Source organism: Triturus cristatus, chromosome 5_1 (genome assembly GCF_964204655.1).
Source record: "Triturus cristatus chromosome 5_1, aTriCri1.1, whole genome shotgun sequence".
Taxonomy (NCBI): domain Eukaryota; kingdom Metazoa; phylum Chordata; class Amphibia; order Caudata; family Salamandridae; genus Triturus; species Triturus cristatus.
In genome coordinates, this window is record NC_140587.1 from 315,638,152 (window position 1) to 315,663,374 (window position 25,223).

At 42.6% G+C, this 25,223-nt stretch overlaps 1 protein-coding gene across 1 annotated transcript in view; it reads right to left on the reverse strand.

Moving 5' to 3' along the window:
• Nucleotides 1-1,579: 1,579 nt before the first annotated feature.
• The window catches only part of DEPTOR (DEP domain containing MTOR interacting protein), a 652,417-nt gene continuing 628,773 nt past the window's right edge, over nt 1,580-25,223 (reverse strand). Inside the window, exon 10 of the mRNA XM_085605045.1 lies at nt 1,580-9,515. Coding sequence (XP_085461171.1) covers nt 9,387-9,515 — 129 coding nt within the window. The 3' untranslated portion in view covers nt 1,580-9,386. The remainder of the gene's footprint in view (nt 9,516-25,223) is intronic.

A 25,223-nucleotide genomic window follows, 5' to 3' on the forward strand; every position in this document is an offset into this window, starting at 1 on the left:
AGAATAAGCGCCATGGTCTCTCCATGGTCAAGGCGGGAGCGTAGGTTCTCGGTGACCCCCCAGAAGAGTGGTTTCGGTGGAGAAATGGGAGCGGAAACCCGATTGGGATGGATGAAGAAAGCCTGAGGTCTCCACGTGAGATGTGAGGTGAATGTTGACATGCCTTTCCAGGATTTTTGAAAATAAGGGCAGCAGAGAAATAGGTCTAAAGTTGGCCAGTATCTTAGGGTCTGCACCAGGTTTTTTTAACAGTGGCACTACGAGGGCCCTTTTCCATTCCTCTGGAACAGTAGATTCACGCAGGGAGGAGTTCAGAAGTGTCTGAATGATAAGGAGAGCATAATGAGTCTATTTCAAAATTATTATTATTTAAGAACTTCTTTTGATGTCCTTAATTCTTTTCATGTTTTCCTTTTTGTTTTCTAAAATGTAAAGAATTGTTGTAAAATATTTTCAGATTGTACTTTTGTAAATGTAACATCAATAAAATATGATTTTAATATATATTTTTTTTAAACGAATTCACTCAAATGCCAGTGGCAACAATGGAGATACATTGAGTGGCTCAATTTTCAAACACAGTGTTTAGTCCATACGAATTCAAATACTGCTAACCCATTTGTTTAGGCCACTACCTCCAACTTAACAGAGTTTACGTCATACGCCCACGTGCGTATAAGAAAACAAGACATTGGTTAATAAAGAGGAATAATAAGAACTAGAAACTGATGGTACTTTGTCACAAGAGCACATTTTATTTTGACAGCTTGCCTTAAAATTTCATGTTAGGAAATAGACATTCAAGTGACAAAAAGAAGAAGAATATGAAAGTACAGCGTGGCATGATCATTTCAACATACATCCTTTTAACACAGACAAGAACGTTTGTTACTGCACAGTGTCATGAACACATTCAAAGAGCTGCTATGAGCAGCATTAAGCACTAGGGGGAGATGCATATCTACCAAACAAATCCTGCTTTCCCTTCATTGCATGTGCTGTTTTACGGATCCACTGCAATCAATGTCAGTAGAAGTGCTACAAATAAGTTTCAAGCCGTTCCCAGTTTAGAAAAGATGACATTTTTGGTTCCTTAAAAAGTCATAAAATTAAGATAGCAGAATACACTGGTTCTAAAGATGTAGTCATAAAATCTGAGCAGCCTTTCAGACTATGGTACATGCAATTTATCTCACAGAACATCAGACAGCTGGAGACTTCGAGGGACCCCCAAATATGCACATTGCTAAAATTATAGAGGGATTTTACAGTACTACTCGAGGTGAACGGTGAAGTGATCATGGCTAAATACTTACAAGGCTCAGCAGCAGTTGCACATTAAACTTGCCACTGTCTCTATAGTGTTTTTCAAGCTCGATTTCTTATGTTAAAATCTTTTTTCTTACCATATTTTGCCAACATTTCTTTCCCAAAACATCTCTTAAAATGGTCTATTGTTCTACGTGTACTATAATTTTGATGAAAACATGGTTTTATATATCTCGCCTTAGCTTCATCTTTTTTTTTTTTGCATCTTATATATAGGTTTTTTAAAATACAAAAGATGGTTAATTTTACATTTTTGTAAATAGCCCCAGCAAGCTTTTCATCGAGGTTGAGGGTGACATCTCCCATGTACCTGAAATAAGTTTCACTAAATTCCTCTCCATTACACCTTCTTACAGCAGAGCCCTCATACCTCATGCGTCATGCCTACCTTGCCAAGCACACAGCCTTTCAATTGTATATAATTCAATTTAACCTGTTCAAAATGATTAACACTGAACAATTTATTTTGTTATTTTGAATTGATTTTCATTTTACCGTTTGGTTTTAAAATTAAAAGAATTATTAGCATTTTTTATGTCTTTAAATATATACAGCATTTTCTCTAATGATTGTCAATAAATTGTAACTTGGGAGATTTCATCTTCCAACTATAAATACCAATTTTTAAGAAAAAAAAAAGATTTTTGTGTGCAACAGAATCAAACACTATAGTGTGAGGTTTTATGAGAACATGAGATTGCTAAAATGTATTTTCCAGAACATTTGTCAGTAAAGGATAGCAAGGGAAACCGTGTTATCACTGGTTACCCTACCCCACGCACACCTTATAATGCTGGCATCATAAGCTGCTGGTTTCACATTGCTCAAGGCACGTTGCCTGTCCTATATATTATCTCTATAATAGTGTCCTATCAATATTAATGTAAGTGATTATTCTTCCAAAGTTACAGACAGGGAGGCGCCCGTTGTTGTCCAACAACAATTTGAGGTAAGTTAAGCACTAAGTGCATTCACTATCATGTATGCACATGTATAACCCCTTTTGAAGGTATCCATCTAAAACAACCCACCAATATCAATCAACACAGTGCTGTCACAGGTTTCAGGCTACACAGAACAGCTGATGTATTTCCATTTCTAGTGTTATGCATATTTTTCGACAATAAGGAAGGAGTTGGCTTAGGAATTATGCCTGCGACTGCACCATAAGCAGCCCTCCCTGTTTTCATCCTGAGACAGCAATTATATATATCCACATTTGCGAAGCGCGAACACTCACCCGTAAGGGTCTCTAAGCGCCGTCGGGAAGACTAAGCAAGCTATTGCCCAGAGTCACATGGTGCTGGGCTAATCTGGGATTGAACCGTGATCCCCCAGATTCCGGAGTCAGTCGCCCTGGCCGCGGCGCCACACCTCTTCTTTCCCTTTAAAGTAGAGCGGCGTGTTTGGCTTTATTATAATCCATGCCACTGGAGCGAGTGCTCAATCCACACAGAATATCACATTCACATATTGTGTGAGGGTTTCAGTCAACTGAGTGCCATGAGATGTATGTATGGCACCTTGCTTCCAATGAAGGGGCTTACAGGGTAGTTTGCACGCTACATCTGTGGCTCGAGGAATAGGAAAAGAGACTTCACAGGCATAAGAAAAACTGCACACCTCACAATGTCCTCCAGTTCGAACTTTTCTGAAATGGCTCAAGTCGAAGGAGGACTTCTCCTGAAGAGTATACATTCCATGTGGGGCAATAAGGACAGAATCTTTTGGTACGGATCCTTTATGCATCTCACAGGGAAAGACTTTACATTCGATGCGCTGTTCAACAAGCACCCAAAGGAGCCAGACGAAGGCTGGTGTTAGGTGATCGTGCGATTGACTTCTGGTGGTCAATTCTGCTGCACCTTTGATGTAAATAATCTAAGATATAAATGGTGTTAACTAGACAATAAGAGAACAAGGAGTCTGTTCTGATGAGAAAGTGATTCTTGTTAGACATTCACCTCTAATTCATCCTGGCAGACAGGCAGGGCTAAGAAGGGCCTCTACTGTCTAACGCCGCCATTTCGAAATGGATGCCCGTCATGAGCATGGAGCGCTCCCTTCTAGGAGAGTTAAGTATACTCAGTTTGCTAAACTCTTAGCTCATCATAGACCAAGCTTTACCAGGTGCAAGTATGACTTACACTTGGGAAAGATAATAGTTTATGCCTTAATCCAAAATAATGAAAGAATCCCATATGTATGCGATGAAGAATTGTTTAGCGTACACATCAATGTGAACACTATTCACAAGCAGTTTTAAACGCAGTACAGACCAGTACCCATGCCAGTGAAACAGTTCAGGAAACCCAATGCAAATGGTCTGAACAGCATCACAAACCTAACTTTGTAGGCAATTGCAAACACTCAGACCTACTGCATTATCAACTTCCATCTTCACATTTAACATACACATGGAAGCTTCAGGTGTTAACTGCACGAATTTGGTAGAAGTCACAGGATGGATGGAGAAAACATAGAACATCATCTTTATTTATAATCAAGAAGTATTTTACAAGAAAAAAATGAAAGCTTTACAAATTACTTCTATTTCCCTTCCTTTCAATTGTGGTATTAGTGATGACAATGTTTAATTAATGCTCTAAGGTAGGAACCAAGAGGCAGATTTTTAAAACGTTGGCAATCTATAATTCATACACATATGAGTAACATAGATTTGTGACTTTCAGAAAATTCTGAGAAATACCCTTGAGCCATCATTGACATCTACACAAGGCTTTGAATTCCACGAGGCTTCATTCTCCATTAAAACGTTTCTGTGGATGGTCAGTGCAGTAAGATAAGCAGTAGGGTATTTCACTTTTGTTTATGGATAGACTCCCCATTCCTCATATCGCCAAGAATTTTGGGGTCTGTTCCCTACCTATTCACAGTATGGAAACAGTTACTTCAACGCTTCCTGGAGTTGATATAGGAGTGCTTCTAGAGTGGGAATGGCCAGGCAAAATGTTTACAAACATCAAAAAAGTTTTGGTTTTATGGGTGCACAATGGATTTTTCACAATCATTGCTCACCCTGACAACACCTCTTTTACAAAACCATGCCTAAACATCTATAGCCCTCATTACAAAAGAAGTGTTGAATTCCAATGCCTTTTTGATCAGGGATCTGAATTCGAGTTTGGATGATAAATTCACACCCTCACAGTTTTCCCGATAGATTCCTGCAGGTCAAGACTGCCATACTATACCAGGGGAAAAAAGGCTTGCCAAAAGGCAAAACATACAGACTTTAGTGTTGAAAACTCTAAATTGGAGGTGTTTAGCACATAGTAAAATGCCTCACCGTCGGCTGACAGTATTTACCACTTGTGGTAAATATGACATCCTATTTCATCCAATTTGTATAGGTGGCCCAAGAGTGAAAATTCCTCCAGTTTTACCTCTTGGGTCCTGATTTGGGGAATAAGGGTCAGTGATATTACGCTCACAATACTTAGCCGCACAAAAAAGTGTAGAATTCAGGCCCTCGAAATCTTAGCTTTCCTCCACAAATTAGCTAAAGTATTGATACATTTAGGCCCCACTCCAACTAGGTGGGAACATGATGAGATATTTTACCAGGTGTGGTAAACACTTCTCATTCCAAGTTTTGCACTTGGAAAAGCAGCATAACATTCGGAGTTGTTACTTCAGAAAACACTGAATTTCGCACTTCGTCAGGGTCATTCCCCAAAACTTGCCCAAAATTCAACGTTTCACCTGCCTAGATCTGTCAGGTGAAAACAGCAAGGCTGCAATATTTATCGCAAAACAAATAAATTCCTGCTCCAACAGGAATTATGCAGAAACCTCGGATTCAGGGCCTTACTGTTAGAAACATGCATCCTTAGCATTGATTTCAGTTACCCAGCAATGCTCATCCTGCATTGATTGTCCCATTGTACATAGCACCTCAAAAGAGTATAATGAAAGATAACAAACTTTAAACTAGGACTTCGGCCATTCTTCCTAATAGACAATAGTTTAGTGTTGGTTGTTGCCGCAATGGAAGATGTGATCCACTATAGACTTATAGCCCGCCCTAGCGGGCTATGCCCGCCATACCCGCTATACCCATTCCAGTATTAAAGGCCTGAGCCGAAGTCAAGGGCCTTTAATAAGGGAGTAGGGCTTTAATGCCGGTATAACCCAGCTACGGAGGGCTATAAGGCTATTAGAACATTCCGCTACTAGAGGGCAGAATGTTCTAACAAATAAAACAAAGGTCTCCCGGAGCCCTTGGCCTTTGTTTACAGCAACAGCTGTGAAGGACAATGCTGAAATGTTGGAGTTCCGGACTTCTACCAGCCATTAGAAGGCCGCAGCACTCCATTGTTTTCAATGGAGCTCACAGCATTCCAATTTTCTAATATCTATTAAATAAATGTTATTAAAGCTACATGTATTAATGCTGAATTGGGTTCTGTTTAGTGTCTAGCACAAGATATGTTCGACAAAAGCTTTGCACTTTTCCAAAATGACTCTTTTACATTTGTATAAGAATTTAATGCATATTAATGATAATTTAATTGACTCAGAATACAATTTGACCATATGCTTGAAAATCTAACCTAACATCTCGATGATTGTCCATGAATTTAGATTGCTCAATAGTTTACTATCAAAAGACTAATGTTATTGGTCGATTTGAGGTACCTTTCATTTCGCTCACCACTACCATGCTAACCCTTTTCTTCAATGACTTGAAAGTTGAAACCCTGCTTCTGTTTGTCACTATTTTAAAATAAATAACCGATCAAGAGGCAGACTAGTGATGCTTTAGGATGAGGGCAGGAGGAACTTTTTACACCAAAACACACAATCCCTCTTTAAGGTAGCCTTAGGGACTGAGCCCCCTTTCAGGAACTGTCAGATCAGAATCATGCAATGATGACAAAGCTAAAACAATAAACAACAAAATAACTAATCAATAATGACAAATGTCTACATAAAAAATTTACAAACATAACAAACAATACAGAAGCATGAGTATTATTGTTGTCCTGGGACAAAAGTCACTAGTAGCCTCTTCCCTGAAGCAAGCATATTACAGCATCTGAAGCTGGCAACAGAGCAAGTTTAAGACCTCTGATGAAGTGCTGAGTCCCCTTCATAAGAGGATGTGTACAAACAGAAAGTGGAATCGCAAGGTTGAGCATCTGAGAATAAGAATAGGACACTTAGAAATAAAAACAATATGAAAGGAGACAGATGGCGAATGAAGAGATTACAGGTCCCCATCATAAAAACAATATGAAAATATTGTCATATATGATCTTTTTAAATGTAGTCCTCATTACAGTTGAATCGTGGTGCCTGATATATTTAGCATGTCTTGGAAATATGTAGTAATTGCACCAAAAAATGCAGCATATAGATATATATGTCAACCCTTTATGATATTAATGGAAAATTTCACACCCAGATAGGGTATTTCAGAATTGAAATGAGGTAGCATGTAATGATTACTATTGAACTGTTCATCAGAACGCTTACATTTTTTGTCACATCCCAATGTGATTGCAAGCCCGTAGCCAGTCCATGACCGATTTGATCTGACTTTGTCTAGCAGGCCACCGTCCTTGTATTTATTGCCAATTACAGGGGTCTGCACATAGAAAGTGCCTAATTTATATTGACTACACAGAATGTTCTTCAACCCTCTGAAACTGGACATTTTGTGATGCGATCAATTGCTACACAGGTCATATCACAAAAGTAAAGACTAGGCGCAAAAAGTTGGTGTGCAGTGTGCAACCTTTTTTTTGCGCCCAGAATAAAAATATGCACAAAGGAGACAATTACTTTGTAACAACAGATTTTGCGACTATTGTTAAATACCACCTGTTCTGTACCACACGTCTCCATGAACAGCGAATGATGGTCACTGGTGTGCAAGAACCCTTGAGTTCAGCAAGTTTGACAACCACCCCCCAGCAAATGTGGTGTGCGGCCAGCAGGCTAAGACATGATTATCTACTAAGTTCCACCCAGATACTCAGAGGCGCAAACATATAAGTCACACCACAGCCTTGTGAAAGGGACTATGGAAACACATGGCATGGTACGCTTATCAACTTTGAGAAATCACAGTAATAGAAGAAAGGGAAAAATCACCTAAAAATGTCATGATAGCAACAGAACTTAACCACAGTCCCTTAACTGATGTGACAGAGACACGTGTCTTCAGAAACTACTGGGATCAGATGTCAGTACAACTGGCTGTAAATTTACAATAATATCTTAGGCACAAGGTGAAGGCTGGCTATGAGCAATATTAGGAAAAGAGAAAGAACAAGAAAATACAAATAAGCACATATAAATGAAGGCACAAAAACGGTGTAAAACATGTTTTGAACTAAGAGATGTGCCTTGCGTCCTACTTTGAACTATTGTACATGTGACCTTTGACTTCCTTTTGAATGTGTGCAATGAGCAGCTTATCTAGCAGGCTGGGCCTTGAGGCATGTCCTTCTCCACCCTATACTCCTTTTCTGTCAGATGTTCATGACTTCTGTCTTCACTGTACCCTAAATTCCATGATTTCGTAAACTATCCTGCTTGCTAGAAGCATCAGTATAAAAAAGGAGCTTGGAAAGGTATAATGTCTCCCACCTGAGAGCCTAGGAGGCAAGAAGGTCAACACACCTCAAATAAGTCAAATATATATGGCATGAGGTCATCTTCAAGTAGGGTTGATGCTTGGATTTTTGGTGCCATAGGCATAGTGCACCCCAGCCTCACTTGGCAATGAGGCTATATTTTTTGCCTTTACTTGTAATTTGGGGGCATCAAAAACAAAATAATGGGTGAAATGCTTGAATTAATCTCAGCCACTAGAAATTGATTGGGGCCGCATTCCAATCCATTGTTTTTCACCCACATGGTGACACGTCTTAGGTTACTTGTGTTCCAGTTTAGGAAGAACCTGGCCTGGCCGTTCAGGCAGGACTGTTCCCATCAGAGCATAGTCAAGACTGATTTGCATATAGCTGGGTTGAACCTGAGGTGGCATGGTGTGGTAAATAAGGATGGACTGGGATGGGGTGCCGAGTGATTACCAGTGGCTGAGATTAATTCAAGCATTCCATCCATCACTTTTTTGTATACTTCAGTGTGGCACCCTAAATGGGATACGTATGCCCAGACATGGGTCCTGTGCATACTCTGCCACTAATCAGGGTGAAACTTGTCCTGGGTTGTTTGTGTTCCTGTACAGGGAGGACCTGTCCTGGCAGTTCCGTCTGGACTGTCCAATTGCAACAAGTGTCAAGATTGATTTGCATATGGCTGGGTCCAAACTGAGGTTGCACTGTGTTCAAAATAACGATGGACTGTGATGTGGCTTGAGTGATTACCAGTGGCTGAGATTAATTCAAGCATTCCATCCATCACTTTTTTTGTATTCAGTGTTTACTGGTACCTTTCACATCAGTCTGGTATTGTCTTAACATTTCTGGCTTCTTCCACGACCAAAGAGTCCTTGTGGTGCATTAGAGCTTATGCCACACAACCTTACTCCTCAAATAAAAAGAAATATTATGTGAGAATTTAACGTATACATTTAAAGATTAGAAAGCTGCGTTCTCGAAGCTGCCAAAGAATAGGGTGTTTCCCTTATGTGAATCACTGTTAACATATTGGAGACAATGTGACTGATTTTCTCTGACAAGAGGTAATCGTAGTTCATAAATTTCCTGAATATTTGCAAAATATATTTACACAATATATTATCTTTTTAGCAGATACATGATCACATCACAGTTTTTATATATATAACGTGTTTGTGTGGGTTTATGCAACCCTCGAAGCTAAGGTTCACCTGTGGCACTTTAAGTACTTCTAGTTTTCAAGTTTTATCATGGCTAATGCAAGAAATTGGCAGGTGAGTGTAAGAAACTGCCTTTTCTTAATCAGATTCATATTTTTTACCCTGTGCGCTACTTTGGTTGGGGCGGTCTCCGTGTACACCGCCTGCTCTAAGTACTAATAGTTGTTGTTGAACAACATTGACAATATGAGGCCCTTCTTCATCTGTTGGTGGTTTCTTGCTAGAGGTCTAGCTCTTCCATTACTTCCATGACGATGGTCCGCGGGCCGGTCAATATGAGATTGCTAACGGTCCTGTAGTCAACATGGAGTACGTTGAGGCCGTTCACCGAGAGAACAAACTGGCAGACCTAGAAGGTGAGAGAGGACAGTAAACCAGTGAAAAACTGCTGTAAATCTATCAAGGGCTTTCTTTTTTTAATTTTTTTGTTATTAATCAGGAAAATAACAATGAAACTAAATATATATACATGATTCAGAGTAACAGTAAATTAAGATGCATGCATTTTCTTAAAGCTTCACAGATAAGGATTTCCTTTATCCATTCCTACTCTATCAGGGGACCCCATATTTGTAATCCCCTTTTCCTAGCTCTGCTTCCCTTACATTTATATAATGCATTTTCTAAATTAAATATGTGGTGCAGTCTGGCATACCATGCTTGATAAGTCGGGGGATCTTCGTCCTTCCATTTTGAAGCAATCATTAAACGAAAAGTTGCTGTAGCGGCAAAGCAGAAATAAATTTGAGGTGTTTCTAGTTGTAAAGTCTCGTCGTAGCCAAGTAAGATTAAAGTTGAAGTTAATGGAACCACCCGCCCCAAAACATTATGCAGAAATGTTTCAATCCCCTGTTTAACCAAACCCAATTTGAAACACTGAGCGAACATATGGGCCATATCAGCCGGGCCTTGCCCACATCTTGGACATTTATCAGTCTCCCTTTTCCCCCATGCCCAGAGTTTAGCAGGTGTAAAATATAATCTAAAGACTGTTTTGAAATGCTGAGCCTTGAGGTTAGCAGATAAAAGGACCTTCTTAGACAATTCCAGGGATCTACATAGATCCACATCTTGATTTCCCAATTTGTCCGCCCACTTGCTTTCCATTTTAGCTATATCATCATGACTAGCTTCCATAATCATTATATATAGCTCTTTTAGTTGGGGCTTTTTAAAGATTAATGTATCTAAGATTGGGAAGCGAGTTTGGTTGGTAAAATGATTGATGGCGGATTTAATTGCCTCCCTGACCTGTATATATTTAAATGGGATTTGAGGGTCAATCCCAAATCGTTCTTGGATCTCGACGAATGACATCATTCCATTTGAATTGACAATGTCTCCGACGTAGTTAATTCCCGCCTGCTCCCACTTACTACCAGTTTTATCGTTCAGTGAGGCTGAAAAGAATGACGAGCGCCATAATAATAGATAGCGGTGAATTTTCGGGATTTTTAATAGTTTACTAGTCTTCTGCCAGACATTCCAGGCTGCCCTGAGGGGTTTGAAGCGAGTTTTCTTGTAGTAGCTCCCCTCTAGTTGTCTAAATAATAGCCCTGGTGCTAAATCCCCCAGAGCCAGTTCAAAAATGGTAGGTGGTATCTCGATTTCCTGAGGTACTGATATTTGCCTCGGTCTAAATAGGATGGTCATCTGCTGTAGCATGATAGCCCAGTAATAATATAAGACATTTGGGACCGCCAGCCCCCCTCGATTTTGGGGTAGGGTCATTAATTTTAGCGATCTCCTGGCTTTCTTGTATCCCCAAATAAACTGGGAAAAAATCCTCTCTATTTTTTTGATATATAAATTCGGTGGTTCGATAGGTATACAACGTAACAAATATAGTATCTTGGGGAACATTGTCATTTTTATAACATTCGCCCTTCCAATAATGGATAAATGCAAGTTATCCATTCTTTTTAGATCAGCCTCTATTTTCTTAATGAGAGGATCTGCATTAATATCCCAGATTGATCCAACATCTGCTGCAATAGAGATACCTAGATACATAGCTGCCTCCGTCCTCCTAGGGTCCTGCCAAGTAATCGCCTTGGAGCAGACCATTGTAGTTTTGTCAGTATTCAGCCCATACCCCGATTGCTTCCCAAATTCACAGGCAAGAGTTTCAATCCTTGCTATAGCCGCCTGGGGATCCGAGGTGATTACCGCGATGTCATCAGCGTAAGCTAGGACATTAGTGTTAAACCCTCTGACCACTACCGGTTTAATTAACTGGTCATTTAATATTGTTCTGATAAACTGATCTATATATAGTGCAAAGAGGATTGGAGAGCATGGGCAGCCCTGCCTTGTACCTCTAGCAATCATAACCTTCTTCGACTCCTGCCCCATCAATAATATTTTCGCATTGGATTGAACATGCATGGCTCTTAGGGCTGTTAAGATGCGTGGTCCAAAGCCGTTTAGCCTTAGATTTTGCCAAAGATATGCCCACTCTACTTGATCGAACGCTTTTTTAGCGTCCAATAAGATTAAGGACATCTGTTGCCCAGAGATCTCTGCGATGTTAAATAGAGAGATTACCCTTTGGATGTGGTCCGTTGTGCCTCTCCCCGGGATGAAACCGTGTTGCCACGGGCTTACCAAAGAGTCAATTATCTTGGATAACCTACGCGCTAAGATTTTAGAATAAAGCTTTTCATCCGAGTTTATCAGAGTAATCGGTCTATAGGAAGCTGGGTCTTCCATTGCCTTCCCGAAGATAACTATATTAGTCTGTTGCCATGATTTAGGTGGAACTCCTTTTTGCTGTACTGCTAAGAACAAGTCAAGAAGAAGATGGACGAGCTCTCTGTGCAAGATTTTATAGATCTCGATCGGTAGCCCATCCGGGCCTGCCGCCTTCCCTGAAGCCATACTCCCTAGTGCATCATTGACCTCCTCCAACGTAATATCCGCCTCTAAGTCTTGGATCCACGGCAATAGATCTGAACCTGTGTTTACACTCCCTACTACTGAATCAGTTAGCCTAGAGTTATAAAGATCTTGATAAAAATCTTGAAATATTTCAACTATCTCTTGGGATTCAGTGGCAATAGTGCCGTCTTTTCTTTTCATCCTCGTAATATGGCTTGCAGCGACCCTTTGTCTGATCCGAAGGGCGAGGTGTTTCCCTGTCCTTTCTCCATATTCATAGTGATCTTGGCGACCTGTTTGAAACCTTTCGGCTATGATTTTATTATAGAAACCATTTATTTTAGCCTTGGTGCAAATTACTTTTAATTCGACATCCGATTGCAGCTGAGTCTGTTTGTGAACAATAGTTGCCATATGTTCTGTTTCATACCTGCTCAGTTCTTTCATGAGTATAATTATTTCCTCTCGCTTTTTCTTCCTGTGATATCCCACAAAACTGATTGTCTCCCCCCTAAATCCTGCCTTGAAAGTGTCCCATACATTTTCCCTTGATGTGCTGTATCTATTGACATCGAAAAACTGTGTAGTCCAGCTTTTGATATGGTCAGTGAAAGCTTTAGTAACCAGTAGCTTTTTATCAAAGGTCCATTTTACAGGAGTTTTGATATACTCCGGGATTTCTAAATCCAGTACCAGAGGATTATGATCCGAGAAGACTTTAGGTAATTTCTTAATCTGAGCTTTCCCTAATAAGGGGGTGGACACAAGAAAGTAGTCCAGCCTTACATATTTTCTGTGTGGGCATGAATAATAAGTATACCCTGGGTCTCCTGCTTTTTTAATCGGCCATACATCTGCCAGTCCATGGCTATCTATTAATGTTTGTAGGGCATGAAAAACTTGAGGTTTCCTACCTTGATATCCACCCCTGCCCACCCCATTAACATCAATATGAACATTAAAATCTCCGCAGATAATCAGTGGGGATGGCCAGGAAGCAAGCTCAGTTTCTAAATCTACCAGGACAGCTTTATCGTCTAGATTAGACCCGTAAATAGTGCAGAGCGTGCCGAGGCTGGGAATTAGGGCGATAGCCCACCTACCCCATTTATCTGATAATGTCCGTTTTATAGGAAGAAGCCGGTTAGATACATGGATGGCAACCCCTCTGGTGTTAAAAGTCTGCAATGAGCAGATAGCTAGAGTATAACCTGGAATATTAATAAGATCTCTCTTCTGCCAAGGCATGTGAGTCTCCTGCTGGCATATAATATCCATACCCAGACTGCGGAGCATTTCTGCAGTCCTGCCTCTCTTTGCTCGGTCGTTTAATCCCCCAATATTTATAGTACAGAGAGTTAACTTACCCATCCCTGTATTTTTCCCTTATTACCTGCTCTCCCTCTTAAACCATACATTCGATTTTCCTGACATCCAAGCTTGTTTTTAAGACAATGTTCTATTTTCCTGAATTTTTTGTTTTTTATTTCCCCTTCCCTCCCTCCCCCCTCAGCCCCCCCTTCCCCTTTCCCCCCCCCCCGAAAACCACCCACCCCACATCCCACTCTCCCCCCACCCTGTATCGTGAAACAACAGACCTGTCTAGGTCTGTGGGTGATGAATGGTGAAATTCTCGCTAGGGTGACATATATAGAAAAAAAAAACAAATTATGTCGTTGATCACCGTCTCCAAACCTCTCCCGACCACTCCCTCATTTAATTTAACCACTTTCTATTTATTGAGACCACACCATATTTAGCACCAAATTAATAAACCAAACCATACCCAAATTGTGGCTAGAGGGGGGTAGCTAGAACAATTCTGGTTAAATTCAAGATATTATTCTCTAGCATCAGGCATGTCTCCGACATCTATCTATCAGCGAGCAAACATCAGAGATCAAGTCCCTCCTCTGTCCAAGAATTCTTTGGCCTTAATTTCTGACATAAAGACTCTAACATGATCCTTCCAAATGACCTTAAGACGGGCCGGATTTAATAAGAAGGCTTGTGCCCCCTTTTCCTGGAACTGATTAATCATTTGTCGTAGACGCCATCTTCGCTCCACTGTGGTGTGGCAAAAGTCTGGCCTGGTAAAGAAAGAATACCCATCAGTTGTATATTGTGCATCTGGTCTAGCCTTCTCGAAAACCTTTTGCCTCAAGAGGAAATTTCCAAAATAGACAAGTATTGCCCGAGGCTTAGCATCGGGGCGAGTTGGCTGGCGCAGATTAAATGGAACTCGGTGCGCCCTCTGGATTTCCTGGGACCAACTCCAACCCTCTAGATCAGGGAAGGTTTCCTTCAACAACCGTACCATAAATTCCCTTCTTTTGCTTCCGGAATCCCAAGGAATCGCAGGTTGTTCCTTCTTTGGCGGTTCTCGCTCTCTTCGAGCTTCCATTGAATGTCTACCAGTTGCGCCTCATGCGCTTCCATTTGCCCCTTTGAGCCTGCGAGATCCGCCTCTAATGTAGCAGTTCTAGATTCGACTTCTGTCATCCGATCGCAGATGTTATTACATGTTTTCCCGATTCTTCTAACAGCTCCCTGAAGTTTCCTTGCTACATTTTATGCTCGTTTGCTCTCCGTTCTAGCTTCCTCCCGATGTGCTACAACACACTGTAGGATTGACTCCAATGTGGGGGGAGGAGGGGAGGTTACTGTCTCCTTAGTTGGTTGATTGTTTGATTGTTTACCATTGCCTACCAGCTGATCCCCAAGGGAATAGTCCCATCGCAATTCGTCTGTCCTGGAGCTCTCTACCCTAGGGGTTCTAGTGGTTGCTTTACGAGTGGCGGAGGTGTTCTGCTTACTTCTAATTCCATTACTAGAGCCGCTATCCTCCTCACTTGAATCAATGTTAGATCCAGTGTCTGACCCCAATCCTGACCACGTAGCATCTGAGAGGGAGTAGAAGTCATTCGCTTCTGAGTCAACATCTTTCTCCCCAGGGGGCCTATGTGCCCTTACAGACCCTTTTAGCTCCTTCACCAACTCCTTTCTCCTAAGGTTTGGCTTTATATGGTGTCCAGCCCCCCCTGGGTTCTCAACCGGGGATTCCTTGGCCTCATCAGCCACCTCTTTCGGGGGGCCCCCCTTGTTGGCAAGACCTCCTGAGCCCCCCTGGGTGAGCCTATTTGTGTCTTCTTGTTGGGGCAAAGTGCCAACAGGGCCCCCTCCAGTAGGCTTAGGAGCAATAGCTATATCCCGGAGAGGCAGCTCATCATTACGCTCCTCTGCGAGGTTTGGGGATAAGTCTGGGCAATCTGGGGAGAAAACATACCGGGTCTTGTGGATCTCCCCCTGTGGTATCCCTCGAGTCGTCTCTCCCTCCTCGAGGCGTGCCATTTCCTCTAGCCCCACCGGTGGCTTACCGATTACTTTTCTGCTTTGAATGCTTTGAATGCTGGCCCCTGGCTGCTCCTCTGATCGTGTTTCACCTTGGGCTCCGCGAAGCAAATAAATTGCAGAAACTACGACCCGCGGTGGCTGGGGCTGCGGGCTGGCGTCCCTCCCCTTCCCGTCTGTGGGATTCTCGATGCGAGGCTTCAGCCTTCGTCCAAGGGTCGTCTCCGGTCCAGTCACCTCTCTCCGCGAGGGATCCTCTGGAGCAGCCCGCAGGGTGCCCCCCCTGCCCCTTGCGCTGGATTTGGGTGGCATCGTGGTGGAAACTGGAACACCGCCGTAGAGCCAGCACTGATCCGAAGACCTGGAGAGCTCCCGCCGGAGACCTCCAAACCCCGCAATCAGGATCTCCGTAATCTCAACAAGCGCCGTGATCCACTCCTCCAAACCCGGTAACAGTGATTGATATTCCTTTAATGGATATGCTTGCATTCTGGGGGGGTGGGAGGGGGCTAGGGGTGATCATATAGTAAAAATCATGTCACCCTTTCGCGAGAGTCACCAACGACCGCTTCACACGGTCGCCATCTTGCTTCCTATGTCTCTATCAAGGGCTTTCACTGCACCCCATTCACATACTTTTAGATGGAGAGCTAAAATCCATTTTATTTTATTTTTAAAATTCCGAAAAGATGGTTTATTTTAGGTCAACATTGAAAAGTTAGCAGGAGCCCAGGGTTTCTAGAGTTGGTTGACGAGGGCCGGATTCACACTAGATGTTTAAGATATGTATTGGAATCATATACATACTTAGTGGACCTGCTGTAAATCCTGGATGTATATGGCTTGTGACACCGGACCCTACGGTTTTAAACACCATCAGAATAATTGTGAAATATATGGAACACAGAGCTCCAGACGGCTACTACTTATTGCTAGCATATTAAGCTTTGTTTGTTAATTCATGCTATTCAAGAACATATGAAAAATGCAATAAAACATTTGGTTTATGGGACACCATCTCTGAGTGTTTACATTATGAAAGTGGCATGAGATGGTTACAGAATTAAGATAATTATACAGATTGCCTAATCAAATGCAATGGGAATTGTAAGAGAGGCTTTAGAACAGTGGACAAATATAGATTCCATATATGGAAACATTTTAACATTTCAACAGCATTAAACTAAGAGTGTCTGTGTGTGTATGCAAATGTGTGTGCTTGTAGAGTCAATATATGCTTGTATCATTAGCAAAATGATGAACCCTAAATGGTCTCTCTATCTTTTTCAATTTTATTTGTTTAATTCAAATAAATGACCCATTAAACCACACAACATTCCGGCAATCCATAATGCGATAAAACATTAAAAACACAAACTAATAAAAATGCGCTTAATACAATAATGTAATAATATATAATCCATGCATTCATAAGATAATGCCTCAATTAATATTTTCACAGCCAGAATTTTCCTTCCAATGTGCCAAACAGAGTTAAATATTTAGGGCACCATAAAAGCGTACAGATGATTGGGTCTAATAGCATAGTCTGTATACTCCTCTTGCCCTTCTTGGATTGTGAGTCCGGAACAAGAGAAAGAGTAATTTCCTCCTAAATGTATCTATCTTACGGACCTGTATTTGTTTGCTAGTTGTGATGAAACTAATGCACAGAGCACAATAGTTTAAACAAACATCTTTAACTTTCCTCATGTCTCTTTTCTATTTATTGTGGACAAGTACGAGTGAGAGAACGAAAGGGGGTGACCTGCTACCGCGATCCTGAGAGGGTCGGGAGTGTTGTTTTTGGGGTGCCAAATCACTTGTCTCTCTGGAATGGTTAAGAGGGCAAGTGAGGCACTATGAGCTAGCCAGATTCGAGCCCATGGATGTTGATGGGGAATGGAGACTCAACAGGGCCGGACTGGCCGTAGCGGGCACCGGGCAATTCCCCGGTGCACCGCATCGGTGGGGGCCAGTTTTGGGCCCCTGGGGGCCGTTTTTGTTACAGGGCCGTTTTTACAGCATAGCTGCAAAATCGGCCCTGTAACAAAATCGGCTGAAAACCAGCCCAGGCAAAGAGCTCGGCGGCACCCCCAACCGCCCGGGGGGCCTGCCGAGCACTTTGCCAGGGCCGGTTTTGGTTCCCAGTCCGGCCCTGCCTACATAATGATGTTCTATGGTCCCAAGCATAGTTCTGTTCCTGAGCAGAATCCCTGCAACACGTTTATCGGGTATCCTTACTTTTATTTTGGCCCTAGCGTCACACTAATCTAAGCGTGTACACAGAGACCCAGGTCTGTCCCTGATTATGTGAAATCGTGGACCAGTCCTGTGACTGGGAGGGGTGCACCAAGCGTGCTCCCATTATGGGCAGAGGACAACTGCCCGTGCCCTGGGTATAGTACATAAAGCGACAGTGGCTGCATTTAGAAGGATCAATATTGTGACTGGACCTTTTTATCTGTGCCACTGGGAATGAGGCCTTCTGGTTCCACTTCTATAAGGTTTGTTATTTGTGTATGCCCAGGACCTTGTGCCGGCATTCCAGGTGTTTGTCATGTTTTGTGGGAATGACATGTGTGGTGATGAACTGTGTGAGAGTGAGCCTGAGTTCTGGGGACAATGGGATCCATTTTGGATGCACCTGGCCTGTCCTAGCACAGATCGAGATTGAGAACTCCTGTCCCAGACAGTGGAAGTGTATGAGGTAGAACCATACCGGTTATGCAGTTTTAGACAATGGATTCACATCCCTGGATTAAATGTTGAGTATCAAAGTGGGCCCCAAACCATCCCACCTGGTTCCTGTTCCAAGCCATTTAAGACCAGGCATGGGAGTGCTCTACAGAATACTCATAGGACTCTGTGCAACCAGGGCTGGTGTCTGTCTGGAAGCCAGTCTCCCAGAGGTTAGGGGATATCACTTAAAATCTGTACCTTCTGCTATAGGATCTGTGAGTCTGTCTGGCCCTTTAGATGGATAGACTGTCCAGGAGAAAAGAGGCCTAGGGTACTACGTGACATCCAGGTTGTGCTCACTATACAAGAGCGAGTTGGGAGTGACCAGTACGACAGTGGGTCTTCCTGGTCTCTCACTGCCAGTTCCTGGCCGGAACCGTTACAAGCTGCTGTACGGTTGTGCAGGGGCGGCTCCTCCGTTATGGTGGAAGAGCATCGCCCCCCCGCTAAAAGTCAGCAGAGGCAAGGACATAAATAAAATGCAAGCGCTGGGATTGGGAGCTGGGAGCCTGTGCAGTGTGCACCAAGTTCCTGATGAGGACGCAAGGATTGGGTGAAAGGCAGCGGCAAGAAGAGGTAAGTGAAATTGTATTAATTTTTTATTGTCTTTTTTGTGTATCCCCACTCCCCTGCGCCCTACCACTTCATAGTACAAGCGGCTGCTCCTGCCTTTGGGCTGTTTGGGGGCTGCAACTGTTGTGACCATCCTAGGCCAGATTTGGACATTCTTCAAGGGCTTGGACGTGGATTTTTTCTTCCTTGGGAAACTCATTTGCACTAAAGGTCAATTCATGCTCAAATCTCACATATCGGGTACTTTTTTTTAAAAAAATGCCGATGCTCTTGGTAGGATTGTAGATTTCTGCTGTGGGACAGTGAATCACCTAAGTATTCTGTTCCCTTCCTCTGAGCTCAGCAAATAAGACAAGCTACTGTGGAAGGGACTTTTTGACTAATATTTACCTCTAGACTATTCCCCCAGGGCCCTCCCCATCGCTCTCCCCATCCAGGACCTCTTCCAGCCGATCCTCTACAGAGGGAGGGTTGCTGTCTTTCCATGTGCGGGCTTTGTCCTGTTTGGCCACAATCAATCTTAATCGTAGCAATGATAATCTATACTGATCTTCAGCATGGGCGTATTAGGAAGCTGCAGTGGAGAGAAAGAAGAAACATCTGGTAGAGTATAATCAAAACTTAGCCTCTGTGAGATGTTGTTGCTGTCCCATTCCATTTTGGCTGGTAAGAAAGACTGTTAAAAATCTGTGTTTGAAGAAATAGGATTTGAAGCAGAGTATAGGATTCTGTTGAGCAGATAGGTTGGATGGGGTTGCGAAAATATGGGGTTGAGGGACAATTTATATGAGTAGAGTGCAAATCTGAGTAGAGAGAGTCATGGGCACCTCAAGGTACTTTACCATCCTAAATAAGGCACATCTAGGTCACCTCCCCATCCCCTTTGGGTGCTAAAAAACAAAGCAGTGGATAGGTTGTAGAAGTTAGGGATTCCCGTGATGCCCCCAGCAGAGATGTGCTTGTTTTGTCTTTGCACAGAAAAGGCTCTGGATTGAGTAGCAATGGGATGAGAGCGTAGATGAGGGCAGGCGGATAATAAGTTTGCTTTCATTCACAGTTATGTTTACATTTCAACTCAACTTAAATAGACAGCTCCTAAAAATGCACATAAGCCAATTTGTGACCTGAAAGCAAATTACTTCTTTGGAAAATGGTTGGTTTGGAGCCCTGGAACTCAAAGAATCGAAACAATGTGTATTTTAATAGCCTATCGCCATTTTTGCACATGTTTATACAGACAGCATTGTGAATGTTGTATTGGATACTTTAATTTGATTCAGTCATATGAAAGCGATAATCCAGTGTAGAGGAAAAAAAGTCTTTTTACGTTCTCCATTGCGGACAACTGCCATTCTAGAATATTCCTTTGTTTGATGACGTTTGATCGAGCTTTGACACATTATGACATCACATGCCGGATGGTACCTTTAAGGTCATTAGACACAAACTGTCAACATTTACAGTAATTTAAAACAATAAATCTAACTAATTCGGAACTCTTTAAGAGTGGCCTCAACGTGAACACCACAGATCCACTTACTTTCACACGGATATTTGGGTTGCTGAAAACAGTAAAAATCTGTATGTGAAAGTACTGAGGAAAATGAGGAATTAACAGGGGAATCGGACCCAGAAAAACAGATTATGGTAATTCCTTATTTCTTAGTAGACCTTAAGTGCCCAACTTCTAATGGGTCAGAATATGCCCACCCCTGGAGTTACCGATACCGGGGTACCGACACGAGAACTATTCAGGCAGCAAGGATGCTCACCCAAACGCTGAGTGTGGTTGTCCAGCAATGTACTGTTGTTTCGCGTGGAGCATTCCTTCCACCTCTGAATGCATGTAGCCTCTTGTGAGGTCTTGATATTGCTCTCAGCATAGAAGTAACACCAGCTCTGGATGAATTCTAGTCAAGTTTACAGATCTAACGTGTGGGTGTATCTCTGTGACAGTTAATCCCTTCCTATTTCTTCAGGTTGTGCCATGGGCCCTAAATAAATGGTGTCTATATTCCTGTTCCTGAAGACACCCAGTCTCAATCTAGAACATCTAGTGAGTCTGTAATGAAAAATATCTTGGTAAATGTATAAGCCACACTCACCGGGAACACTCAGACTAATTCTAATCGCTATACCCCTTGTCTTCCTTCCAACCAAAACATGAGATAGAAACTGTTTTGGTCAAGTCAACGAGAATGTTATAGTGGTGATAAAACTGATAGTGGTGATAATAGTGGTGATTTTTATGATAGTGATGATGGTGATAATGATAATGACAGTCAAGGTGATTGTGGTAGCAACAGTTTTGGTGGTACTGGTGGTGATAGTGGTATGGATTGTGTAGTAGTGAGGATGGTGGTGTCGGGTGGTGCTGATGGTAGTGGTGTTAATAGTGGCAGTTGTGATAGTGGCAGTGATAATTAGGGTGTTGGGTGTAGAAGTGATAATGGTGGAAGTGGTGTTTTGCTAATGGTGGTGATAATGCTAATGGTAGTGCAATAGGTGGTAATGGTGGTTGTGGTGCTGATAGTGGTGATGATACTGATGGTGGTAAAGCTGGAGTAACTGTGGTGGTGAATGTTGTTTGGTAGTGGAGGTGGTGCTGTTGCTAATGGTGGTTGTACTGTGGTTAATGGTGGTAATGATTCTGGTATTCGTGGTCATGATAATGTTGGTGTTAATGGTGATGGTAGCAATGGTGGTAAAAGTGGTGGTCATAGTGGTGCTAACAATGGTGGTGGTGGTAATGATAATGGTGGTAGTGGAAATGGTGGTACTAGATGTGGTGGTGGTAGTAGTAACAGTGGTAATGGTGATGGTGGTAATGCTTGTGGTAACAGTAATGGTGGTGGTTCTCCTAGTAAGTTAACATATTGTCAAGATCTCAAAAGGTTATGCATTGGAACTGTGTAATCTTTTGATAAACATTACCATGCAAAGTGGCTGCAGGTTTCTCTGCATCACAAAAAACTACCTGTCAAGCACGTCAGAGGAGCTGCTGAGCCTCACCATTACAAAAGAATGGAGTGTCCGGAAGCATTTGAGAGAACTGTGAGGGGCAAATTTATCAATATTTCATGCAGCGCAATGCAGCAAGCCACACTGCGCTTTGTGAAAGGGCAGGAATGCAAATTAACATAATACAGCACATTCCTGTCCTTTCCTAGCGCTGGCACACTTTTAGCAGCCTAGCGCCAATGCAGGCACCCTTAAGTCACCGTGCAACGGTGCCTGCCTTACAGGCTGGATTGTTTGTGTGCCGGAAGACACACCTTCCTGCACAAAAACAATCCTGAGAGGCATTTCCCTCTTTCTATGCTAAATGCAGCACACATAGAATGCAGCACAGATATAAAGAGGAAAAAACGAGGAGAAATAAAGATATTTCTTCTCATTATGCCTCACCTGGGGAGGCATAGTGTTTTGATACATTCCTAAAGCTACTACTAATGGTAAATCTGTGAATACGCCAAAATCCATGGGAGGATGCATGGAAACACTTTTGCTCTAGCCCTGGGTCAGAGTAACACAAGGCAGCGATTTGTGCTGCATTGCGTTTCTCTAGCTTTATCAACTCTTAACAAAGGGGGAGATTAAGGGAGCTTTAAGGTACCGCATGCGAGCCCCAAAGAATACGTATAGGAGAAGGAGTATGCAGTTCCTGTGGGGGAAGGAGGAGGAGGCGGGCTGAGTTGGTCAACACCCCTACCCTAAATTGGAGACAGGGTGTCTCCCAAATTGGGAAATGGGGCCCTCACACACCCGGTTGGGTGTCATGCTTCATTATAGGGCTTGCACGTGCATTCCTCTGCCTGCTAGTCAAGGGAGCGAGACCAATACCCAAGTTGGGTTGGTCAATTCTAAATATATTGAAAAGGTACCTCATTGCTAGGTTTTAGAGTGCTTGGTAACCAACCACTGTGTAGGTAGTGTAGCATCCCAGGTCCTGACGAATCGGCATGTAATTTCCTACACCTCAGGCGATAAACATGTTGACCATTCACACTTAGTCATCTCTGACCATTACATCAGCGGTGACACTTACCATGCTTTTAATTGAGACCACTGGGCTCAGAGAATAAATTGGTTTTGGAGGATCACTGTGCCTCATTTTAGCCTTCTACATACCACCTCACTATGCACTTTTCCCACACCTACACCACGAGGCCCCACACCCGCACTTCAGCTAACAGCTTGGGAAAAAGATCTCCGCCAAAGAGCCCGTCATACGGTACCCGTCAGGCATTGCAGCGCCGGCCTGACGAGGACCAAGCCCTATGATGAAGCATGACACCCAAGCGGGTGTGTGAGGGCCCCACGTCCCGATTTGGGAGACATCCTGTCTCCACTTTAGGGTAGGGGTGTTGACTAACCCAACCTCCTCATCCCACTTCCCCCACAGGAACTGCAGACTCCTTCTCCTATATCTAGATTTATCAAGCCATACAGGGCCACGCAAGGATGCTGTGCGTGGCATGATAAATCTCACTCTGGTTTTGCATTGCTCTTGCGTGGCACAAGGGCCACGTAGAACCTTGATAAATATGGGCCTGAGTGTGGAAGGAACTGCTGACAAGGAAGGCAGAACAGACTAAAAGCTGTGACTACCATTAGCCACAGTAACAAATAGGGCAGGGTGGAGCAGGAGCTGGGATGCTGTGAACTGCAGTGAAGCGGTGATAATGAGGGTGGGGCAGAGCAGAAGTTCACAGATTGACGCAAACTCCTGTGCCTGTCATTGGCTGAACCTCTTTGATACAGAAAGTAAGAAGGCAACATGCACGCGCTTCTAAAGCCAAACACTGAATGGATGTCCTGAAGGTAGAGATAACATTTGACTGACACTGCCTACAAGCCATTAGCTGAAGGGGAATAATCCAGTATGTAAGCTGTTCTGGGGACTTAATTTACGTGTGATTGACAGTCCAAAAGTGCAATGGTGAAGCAGGCTAACCCAAAGCCCCTTTCTGTATGCACTAACACTAAGAATATGATATGTTTTATCGATGTTATAACAAAGCTGGTGCGTCAATTAAAGCTGCGCCTGAGACAGATCCAAAAATGGTGACAGCCACAGAAAATCAGTATATAGTGGGATCATTTTTACTTTCTGTCATGGATGTATAGCCAAAGTTAAATAGACGAATTAGAAAATGTTTACTTTTAATGTTGAGAAAGGTTTTTTTTAACAAAAAAGATAAAAGCTATACAAAAATTTGTAAAGATAGGATGTTCACACAAAACAAGACTGTTAATAGAATACTTAAGAGGTCATGAAAAGGAATAAATATAACCAACATTATCTAAAAAAAAAAAAAAAAAAAGTTACTTAATCGGCTGAGATGGCCACGCTGTGAATTCTAAGAAATGTTTATGCTCTAATGCAATTCTACATTACTGTAGAGTCAGGAAATTAACTGTACATTTCTTTAAGAGCTCATACGCTTGCACTAATGCAACTAAAAACTAAAACGGAGAGACATATTTTTCAGCTTAAGCGAAAGTGCTTTTGACAAAATACCATTGCAGGATAGGCGGCAACTATGTGTTAGTGGTGCTATAAATATCGCAGCCAAATGCGCCACTGGCTGTACATATGGTGGGCAGTGTGGGAATGGGCCAGGGTCCAGGATTTCTAAAGTAAACAAGGGATCATATCTCAAGAGAAAATATGGCATTCAGTATTCTCTTGGCCAGCTTTTCGGGCTGGCTAATGTCCCATAGTAAACACTAGGGGATTTACACAGCGAGAAGGAAAAGTGCACATCTTATTGACTCAGAGAAAGATGTTTGACAAAATAATGATCAACAGAGCTATACGTACCTTATAATAAAAGCAGGTTGTTCTTTTCACAAATTCAGCCGAAATAACAGCCCCTCATGGGAAAAGATTGCACATGTGTGCTTGCATTTGCCATAAAATGCAAGTTTGCAATTATTCCCGGATTCTTAAATTCCACCCTATTGCGTCAGAAATAATGGACGCTGTTCCCTATTCTTAATAATAATCTCAGTATAAGGCATCATGACTACACAGAGAATGACACAATGGCATAGAGCCTGCTGTAAAAGATCATGCAGAGTACTTAACAGCACTCTCATTTCCTCTTTCAATGATTGCCTCACAAATATGTGTCTCTCGAGTGCCCTTCTTGATGGCACAAGGAAAGTGCGGCTCCTCCCAGTAGCCAAAGTGCCACACTTAACATTACATGTCCAAGCTGTGAAGTGCCTCCTAAGGAGGGGCCCAGTTAAGGGGAAACAACACAAGTGCCAATCGTGTAGCTCTTGATTGAAGATTAAGGTGAATGCACAGATAATAAGCAAGGCACCAAAACTCGCTCTGACATCAGGGAATATGAAAGAGCCGGGCAAGAATATCCCGAAGTAGGTCCAGGAGAAGTGTCAGATTTTTCTGGCCAGCCAATCAGGGGCACCATTACTGAATGGTGTCCTACTTGAAATAATAAATGTTTTACATACCTTCAGGATTTCCGCACACAAAAGT